Raw genomic sequence first — 9,673 nt, forward strand, 5'->3', positions numbered from 1 at the left:
TGGTTGGGTGATGATAGTTTTTCTTTTTACTACATTTATTTTATTCCCTTCGATTGCATTGGAATTGTTGTGCCTGTCAGTACAATCGAATAACTGAAAATAGGATTGCAAGCAAGCAAAATCAAGCACATGATAATACGTTAAAAAGGTAAACTATGACTAAATTATTAATAACATTATGATTTCAAAAGTTATAAAATGATTATTAAATCATTCTAAAATTTTATTTAAGTCACTGAATTATTTTAAGGTTTTTATTAATTTATTGGACGGTTAATTTTTTTTAGAAAAAGTTTGGTTAGTAAATTTCAAGCAACGATATGATTATTGGTGTACTGAATTAGTACTTATCAACTAGATTTAAAATTATTTTATGAAAAAAAATATAATCCATAGAAGAGAGAGAAAGAGTTTTCGATTGGTGTGAATAGGAAAGATTAATAATGATTTTTAACAGTTTTGTTATTTGATTAAATTTCTTTTAAAATAATTTAATGACCATTAAATTATTTTAAAATTAAATTGTCGAAATTAAATTTTATCTTTTAAATTTGAGCTTACTAATAATTTAGTTTAATTGCTTATCATATCAGAAAACCTATGAAAAGAAAAAAGCTTTGAAGTAAAAATGATAGCTTGACAATTACATTTATCATCTAAATTTATTAAAATGAATTATTACTATTTTATATTTACAAAAGTTAGAATTCAATATGGTTTAAATAGAATGAATGAAAATAAATTTCATTAAAATTAATAATTTTACATACTCTTTTATGTTTAATTATTTTTTTAACTTTATAATTGAGAATTCAATAGAGTTAGGAATGTAAATGAATCGAGCTTGAACGAACAAACTTCTATTCATGTTCGTTTATTTAAAATTATGTGTGTTCATATTTGTTTGCTTAATGTTTACGAACATATTCATTTAACTTAATCAAACATGTTCACGAACATTAAACAAACATGTTCATGAACATATAATTGAACATATTCACGAACAATGTTAATAAATAATAAACAAACAAACAATAAATAAATAGATACACACATATATTGTTTAGATACAAAATAGTCAAATATAAACATTAATAATTATATTATAAATGAAAAATACAAACCAATATAATTTTATTAATATGTACTAATGGACCAATAAAAGAGTTTTAAGATAATTTTATTAATATATACTAATAAAATTTTTATAAGAAAATATTATTAATAAATAATCGATAATAAACAAATCAATAAATAAATTTATAAATGAGTTTATTTGTGAACATAAACTAATCAAACACACGTCTATTAATAAACAAACATAAATAAAGATTATACGAACAGTTCATAAATAATTTATCGAATGTTATATTCATTTTCACCCTAAATGAATTGATATAGGAAAAAGTAATTTTCATTTCACTTTCTTCACCCTTCTATATACTTTAAAAAAACCTTTATTCTTGTTATTAAAAAGCAAGCATGTTTAGGGAAAAAACAAACATATTTGAAATAAGTGTACTTTCTTTCGTCTAATAATTTGTTTTTTAGAAAACTTATAAATCACTAAATATACAAACTTCTTGCAAAAAATGATTTTTTTAGAAAAATAAATAATTTAGAATAATATAAAGAGACAGAATCCAGAAAAACGAAAAAAAAAAAGAAAAGAAAGAAAGAGAAGTCCACAAAGAAACTAGCTTCAACAACCACCCCATTCCATCTTACAGTATTTCCCACCATTATCAAAAACCTCCTTCTGCCCTTCTTTCTTCTTAGAGGATTTTGATTTAGGGTTTTTTCAAAAAAAGAAAAAAGGAAAAAAAAAAAAAAGAGAGTAGCAAATTAAGAAATGCAGATAGCGGGTGTAGCAACTGAGGTATTGATAGCCATCCCTTCAGCTGGAGCCCTCAATTTCAGACACTTCCATCCCAATCATTTTTTCCTCTCTTCTCCTTTCTTCAAAGTATGCTACCTTTTTCTTTTTTATATTCATATTTATATGTCTATTTGTGTTGCTCATATCTTGGTTTTAATTATTGTAAAATTCTAGACTCTGGGTTTTTTTTTGGTCCCTTGCGAATAGTATTTTTTTTCATATAGAGAACATAAAAGTTTGGTATTTAATTAGATAGTTGATATAAATTGCTGGTTTTATTCTTGTTTTCTTCTCCCTTGTGCTAGGGATTTCTTCAGTGGTTGTGCAAAATCCAGTTTGGTTGCTAGTTATTAGAAACCTATTGTTGTTTTCCTCTTTGCCATTGGATGCAGTCCACTGGCAACTGCTTAATCCTTGTTCATATTTTGCTGCTATGTTAACTTATACCAGTTGGATAGTTTATTGAAAATATTGGAAAGAGGAAATGCTTGAATACTACTTTTTTTTTTTTTCTGGTCAAAATAAGTTTAGGTGAGGGAAGGCTACCCAATATCACCTACCAAATGAGATTGCTGATGAGACTCGAACCTTGGTACTTGCTTGGGGGCAGGGGCAAAGCCAGAAACTTTTTTAGAGGGGGCTCGAGATTAAGTTGCATATTTTTAAGAGAACTAAAATGTAATTTCGCCCTTGTATTGGCTTATAACTTTGTGGTTTTCAAAAAGACTAAATTCAAATTCTAGCATTTTTGTGCCTAAACTATAATTTTACCATATATTAACTTAGGATTTTATGAATTTCTGGGGGTCTAAGAAGAAATTTCTCATTTTAGGGGGACAGGGCTCCTGCCAGCCCCCCATCCCTTGCCCCTGCTTGAGGGTGCTGATGAGTACTCAACTAATTGAACCAATCCCTGTTGCCACTTTGACGTCGTAGTTGTCTTTGCTAAACTTAAAGAAATAGATATGGAAAAACTTAGTAGCATGTTTCTTTTATAAAGTTGTTTAAATAGTCTTGGAGTTTATATATATATGGCCTTTGGATCTTCATGCTTTTAGGAGCTGCTATGTCTGTGAATCTGAGATGGCTTACCATTATTTGGAAATCATTTAATTTGTGATGTTCTGATTGCGAAATATCAAGTAGTCGAAAGCAGTTCGGTTAAGTAGATTTCAGTTTGAGTAAAACTCGATATTAGAGTATGCGTTACATGTTTTAGAATACTCACTCCTATGGCATGCATGTTTTGGAATACAGGCCTAGTCTTTGATACTTTCCCCTGTCTGATTAGCTCTCTCTGAGTGTTTTCTATTCAGAGATGTCCCTCGTTATGCATTCCAAAGCTAGGAATGGTCCCCGATAAGTACCGAGGAGGAAGATGCTTAACTATGAGAGCCTTGGGGGAGTCAGGTGATAATTTATCACCAATTGCTCCTGTAGAATTTGAATCTCCGGTTGGCCAGCTTTTGGCACAAATATTGAGAACTCATCCTCATTTATTGCCTGCGGCCGTTGATCAACAGCTCGATAACCTTCAGAGTGATAAAAATGACCAGACAGAAGAAACTCTGCAATCTCACGATCTCCTCTACAAGTGAGTTTCATCTCTTTCCATGTTAGTTCCTTCTATTGTGCAGTTGAAAAAATCTGGGTGTATGTGTGTGCATGCATGTGAATTAGAATAAAATGTTTCTCGTTTCATAAATTAACAGGATAATAGCATTTTTATGTTATGCTGTGTTATTTTTTGGAATCAGCGGTTTTTGACTTAATTATTTCAAAATTCAACCAATGCTTACTATATTGTTCGTTTGGGAAAAAGTGCTATAGAGGCCCTTGTACTAGAAGTTGGATCGCTTTTTGCTCCCTTTACTATAAAAATGGACAAACTAGTCCCTATACATTAAAGCAAAGAGCAAATTGGTCATTTTGTTGAAAATTTCATCCATTTCTACTTATAAAAACCGGTCCATGTACGTCTATATTGTTCGTTTGGGGAAAAGTGCTATAGAGGCCCTTGTACTAGAAGTTGGATTGCATTTTGCTTCGTTTTCTATAAAAATGGACAAATTAGTCCCTGTACATTAAAGCAAAGAGCAAATTGGTCGTTTTGTTGAAAATTTCATCCATTTCTACTGATAAAAACCGGTCCATGTTCGTCAGAATGTGGTACACCTCTAGTTATTTTGCCAGGCACACAAATTTTTAACTATAGAATTGAATGAAATTTTTAACAAAAAGGATGAATTTGCTCCTTGATCTAACGTATAGTGCTTAATTTGCCCATTTTTTGAGTAAATGGGGTAAAATGCAATCTGACTCTTAGTACAAGGGCTTCCATGGTACTTTTACCTGTTCTTTTGCTATTACCCTACTAAGAAGTTACTGATATAATTGAAACCATTGAACTGTAGGAGAATAGCTGAAGTTAAAGAAAAGGAGAGACAGAAAACACTGGAGGAAATCATATATTGTTTGATTGTACAGAAATTTGTCGACAACGAGATTTCAATGATTCCTAAGGTAACGGAAACTTCAGACCCTACTGGACGAGTGGACTTTTGGCCAAACCAGGAACAAAAACTGGAATTTGTTCATTCTCCTGAAGCATTTGAAATGATTCAAAGCCACTTATCCCTTGTGCTCGGAGACCGAATGGTTGGTCCCCTAAGTACCATTGTTCAAATTAGCAAGATCAAACTTGGAAAGCTCTATGCTGCTTCGATAATGTACGGATATTTCCTTAGAAGAGTCGATCAACGGTTTCAACTCGAGAGAACAATGAAAACCCTTCCCGAGGATTTCACTAAAAGCCAAGCAAGATTTGAAGATCCTAATCCAGGGAAGCAGCTTTGGGATCCAGATTCTTTGATTAGAATCCCACCCCATGATGACGATGATGGAGGAGGATACGAAGATGCCGAAGGAAAACAATATAGACTGAGATCTTACGTTATGTATTTGGATTCCGAGACACTTCAGAGATACGCAACTATAAGATCCAAAGAAGCTATTTCGTTAATTGAAAAGCAAACACAAGCACTATTTGGGAGGCCTGACATTCAAATTCTTGATGACGGTTCGCTCGACACTTCAAATGATGAAGTAGTTTCACTCACATTCTCTGGGTTGACAATGCTAGTGTTGGAAGCAGTGGCATTTGGTTCATTTTTATGGGATGCAGAGAGCTATGTTGAATCAAAGTACCATTTTCTTAAGAGCTAATTGGCATCGAATGATCAATTCGTGTGATGAATGGTGATAGTGTTGATGGAATATGGGATTGTAAGTTTGTAAAAGTTGGGAAAATGTAAACCATACTGCTCAAAAAAAAAAAAAGAGATTAATAGTGAAAACTCACATTGTTAGAAACATATGTGATATTTGGACTTTATTTTGCAGAGCTGTGTTGATGATTCAGAAAGTTTGAAGTGTGTTTTATGGCCCTTGCTGCTCAAATCCATGGGCAAATTCATCATTCAACCCATTATCTATGTAAAGTTTCATTGTAATTGCGATATAATGTGTCCGTATGTAAAGTAATTACAATATTATATAGTAAAAAAAATGAAAGGTCCTACCGGGAGTCGAACCCAGGTCGCTGGATTCAAAGTCCAGAGTGCTAACCACTACACCATAGAACCGTTTTGTTGACTTAAATCCTTCCTAAGGTCTTTGTCTAATAAAACAAAATGAATCATTTCATTTTCCATTGATTTCATCTCAAAAAATTTGGAGCAATTTTAGTCTCTATTAATTTTGAAAGTAAGAAATTAAGGACAAGTAAGTACAGCTTTCATATTTTTCTATTAATTTTATATAATTTTGATTTATATAATAATAAATTTTATCTCAATGCTTGTATATTTTGTGTAAATGTTGACAAAATGTATAAATATTACGGATTAAATTACGAAATGTGTAAAATTTGAGAGTTAAATTATATACCAAGAAAAATATGATACTTGATGTGTCATGATTACTTATCATTAGTTGTTTATTTTCAAAATTGACCGAGTAATTGTTTTACCTTCTTATCCCAAAATTTAATGGGTAATAATTAATGAAAGCTCCTATATTTTTTAAATCTATAAAAATAAAGATAAATTACACTAATATTACTAAACTATTAGTAAGTTTATATTTTGGCTATTTAACTTCAAAAAGTTATAAAATAGTCAACTGAACTATTTAAAAGTTTTAGTTTAAATCATTAGGCTATTAAAATCATTGTTGTATGGACTTCTTTGTTCGCATAGCTTGCATCAATTGAAAGCTCTCATTTCCTTTCTCTTTTACGGTTTAGTTTTTTTGGCTATGAAATAACTTTAAATATTATGAATCTATAAATCAAAATTCAAATGGTTTTCTTTTCCGATTTTCAACATTGATTGTTAGATTGACTTAGATCTAAAGTATATTGTTTTTTTCGTAAATGCATTTTGATTCACCGTACCAATTGTTGAATCATCGCTTAAAGCTAACTAGCTAGACTTTTCTTTAAAAAATTTAATAACCAATGACTTAAGCAAATTTTTTGAATAAATTAATGAATTATATAAAAACTTTTAAATTAAAAGGTAAACTTATAAAATCTTGTTTTGTAGGCTACTACTGCCAATGATTATAGGGTGGGCGGATGTTAAGCAAGTTCAGCAATCTATACAAAGCACATTATCACCATTAACCCTCTTGCTTATACCATTTAACTCAACATTATTATTGTGTGTACCCCCACAACAGCAACATAATTTCCACCATGAACATTTGTTGCAGAAGCAGCAACATTCCGACATGAATTTTGGTTTCCGGCAGCAGTTCAAACACCGAGGTCTCCAACAACAAGACCACTTAGGCCACCACCAACATTTACTAAATCTTGGTTTTGGACATTTGGGTTGCCATAACTTAATCTTACAACATCCCTGACTAGTATTCAACTTTGTCGTTTTAAGGCGAAAAGAATGCTGCTATGTAGAACTACACTCTCAGCCTAGGAAGCTTAGTTGCTAAATGTAAAGTCGGTTCAAAACGTGAAAACAGCATTAAAAACCGAACTTACCCCATAAGATTGACTCTAAGGTGGGCTTTGAGCTGAATAAAGAGGCTATAGAGCTGACCAGCATTGCCATGAGAGTAAAGCAGAGTAAGGCGTGCATACGAGTTTTTCAAATAAAAACCAACAACTTTGTCCCCATGTTTAGTGTCAATTAAAAGCACGTACAAAGAAGCATCATCAGGCATTAATGATGAAACCACTGTGAGTTTGCCATTGTCATGTTTCTTGATCTGATATGTAGAAGGAGATGGTGGAAAGAAGGCAAATTTAGCAGCAAACTTACACCCCATTACACAACAAGAAGAAGAAGAGGTAAGACAACAACAAGAAGTCATTGAAAAAACAACAAGCTTGAGTGCATGAAGGAAATATAGTAATTAATACCGAAAGGAGAAGCTCTTAAGCTTGATCTTAATGGCGGGTCTCTTAAAGCGGTGACATTTTCTTTTCAAGGGGTTTTCCTTGAAACTCGAAATGACGAGGTACATAACTTGATTGCGTATGCGTGTCAATTTGAACAGTGGAGGGTAGGGTTTAAGTTAATACTTTCAATCTCCATCTTTTGGTCTTTGCTGCCACTATGTGTGCCTGCTACAGTATCGATGTTGTGTTTTGTCTTTTTACTACGCCCACTCTCCTGCGGGTATCATACTCTCATATTTTCTATCATTTTGTCATGCTTGAAATGATTTTAAGGACTTTCTATATATTTTGACTCTAGTTTATATTATTAATGTTTGTTTTGGTGATTTAATTTTAAATTTTAAAACTTTAATTTAGGAATAACAATGATCATATTGATATCATTATTTTTATTTATTTTTCTAAAACTTTTTTTATAATCTTTTTAAATTTTAAACTATTATTTCCATCCTTCAGCTAATTTCAACCATTCAACTATCCGAAAATAACATGTATTTATGCACAATCCTCTTTCCCTTATTCTTAATAATTCATTTAGACTTGAGACAATCATATAAAAAAGTGACTTTGGCACCAATTAAGCCAAAAAAAAAATGCATACATCGTGAAAGAGAAATCACTTACTTTCTTTAATGGATTTTGTTTTCGCTAAATTGATTATTAGTTGATAAATAATATTATAATTCCTTAAAATAAAATCCAGGTAGATATACAAAATGTTTAATATTTTGTAAAAAGCTTAATATAAAATTGATAAATGCTAAGTGAAATTTAAAACTTAAACATTAATGTTGAAAATTTCAAATTTTGAATCCAATTTACTACTACAGTCGGTAGAGATAACAAAAAGACAATACGAATAACATGTGTAAGCTTTTGAACAGCCACTTTTAAGATTAAGATTTACATCTCCTCATCCAACTACCAATCCCAGTCTTTTTCATACGGCACTCACGTGAGGCGCTACTTTTTAACCTAGCGTAATAAATGCTTATATCTCATACAAACAAACAAACAGACGTATATACTCCCACTCCTACATCTTATCTTGCTTCCCTTTCAATGTTAAATAATCACATTTTCTTTTCCTAAAATGTCAAACTATTGATTTCATCTAAAAAATAAAATACTTAAAATTTAGTATTATATTTTAGATAATTTAATCCTTATTTTTATGAATAATGTATTTAAAAGAAAACACTTGTCATAATTATGTTTTTAAAAATAGCTAATTATTTACACTACATAAATAGAGGGATCAAATCATGCCAATTTTCGGTATAAGAACAAGGGTGACACCAAGAGTCAGGCAAAACCGTCACCCTTAAAATAGAAAATTTACTTTTAGACCCTTTTAAAATTTATAAAATTATAAACAATATATGATAAAATTATAATTTGACCCCAAAATGATAAGATTTTTTTTTCCTAAAAACAATATAAGATGTAAGCTAATATATTGATAAAATTACATTTTAGTCCGTTTGACTCCTCCAAAGAAAAATCCTGGCTTTGCTCTTGATAAAAATTTTCAAATTCTACTATGTTTCAAATTCAAGCATAGCAGAGGGGCCAAAACCATAATTTAACCTAAAAAAACTCGAACCATGAAAATGACTTTTAAGGGGGAAACAGGCATTCAGCCATACTTGCCCATTAAATGCAGACATAACGAATACCATTGAGGATGCAATATGAATAACAATAATAGTAATGATGGCAGCAGACAAATAAAACTAATGGTGAAAATAGCAATTTCACCAACAGTCGCAGAAAGAAGGCCTTTCTATTCATGAAAAAGAAAGCAATTAAATTACTCCCAATTACTGGCCCCAAAGAATGGTAATGATGTTCATACTTCCAATTAGGTTAAAGTACCTAGGAGATCCTTGTATTATAAGGACTAGATCAAATTGATCCCTCTATTATTAAATGGATCAATTTAGTCTTTGTACTAATCAAAAGAATCAAACTAGTCCAAATTGTAACAGAGTTAACATTTGCCATATAAAAAATGTCTTGAAAAATATTTTTTGTCAATTGTAATTCAATTCTGAACAAAGTATTTCATTTACAGAACCATAAAAACTTTGAAAATATAACTCAACTCCAATTCAGTCATATTTGATTCTTTTTAATAGTATAAGGACTAAATTGATCTAGTAAATATCAGAGGGACTAATTTGATCAAGTACATTTAACCTTCCAATTATGGTTCCTATTAGAGAGAACATGTTCTAAAGGATGCCATCAAAATTGGTTTATTATATCATATTCGGTAAAAGTGCATAACTAATTATTGGACCTTCAAC

At 30.9% G+C, this 9,673-nt stretch overlaps 1 protein-coding gene and 1 non-coding gene across 3 annotated transcripts; one reads left to right on the plus strand and one right to left on the minus strand.

Annotated features, from left to right (window-relative positions):
- The first annotated feature begins 1,504 nt into the window (after positions 1 to 1,504).
- On the plus strand, positions 1,505 to 5,303 carry LOC108450331 (UV-B-induced protein At3g17800, chloroplastic). 2 transcript variants are annotated; one of them, XM_017747898.2, is made up of 3 exons: positions 1,505 to 1,966; positions 3,196 to 3,473; positions 4,294 to 5,303. In XM_017747898.2, the coding sequence occupies exons 1-3, from the start codon at positions 1,853 to 1,855 to the stop codon at positions 5,102 to 5,104; spliced, it is 1,203 nt and encodes a 400-aa protein (XP_017603387.1). In that variant the 5' UTR covers positions 1,505 to 1,852; the 3' UTR covers positions 5,105 to 5,303. The 2 variants fall into 2 exon arrangements, with proteins under 2 accessions (XP_017603387.1, XP_017603388.1); XM_017747899.2 differs by having other exon boundaries at positions 1,595 to 1,966; positions 3,137 to 3,473.
- A 148-nt stretch (positions 5,304 to 5,451) lies between these two features.
- On the minus strand, positions 5,452 to 5,523 carry TRNAQ-UUG (transfer RNA glutamine (anticodon UUG)). The gene has a single exon. It is a non-coding gene; the product is annotated as a tRNA-Gln (tRNA).
- Positions 5,524 to 9,673: the final 4,150 nt, after the last annotated feature.

This window comes from Gossypium arboreum, chromosome 1 (assembly GCF_025698485.1).
Source record: "Gossypium arboreum isolate Shixiya-1 chromosome 1, ASM2569848v2, whole genome shotgun sequence".
Classification (NCBI taxonomy): Eukaryota; Viridiplantae; Streptophyta; class Magnoliopsida; order Malvales; family Malvaceae; genus Gossypium; species Gossypium arboreum.

Excerpts from the sequence above, each read along its gene's own strand:
- LOC108450331 (XM_017747898.2), top strand. The coding sequence starts at position 1,853 with ATGCAGATAGCGGGTGTAGCAACTGAGGTATTGATAGCCATCCCTTCA. Across the intron at positions 1,967-3,195 it reads TCTCTTCTCCTTTCTTCAAA|AGATGTCCCTCGTTATGCAT; the intron begins GTATGCTACCTT and ends TTTTCTATTCAG. Across the intron at positions 3,474-4,293 it reads TCTCACGATCTCCTCTACAA|GAGAATAGCTGAAGTTAAAG; the intron begins GTGAGTTTCATC and ends ATTGAACTGTAG.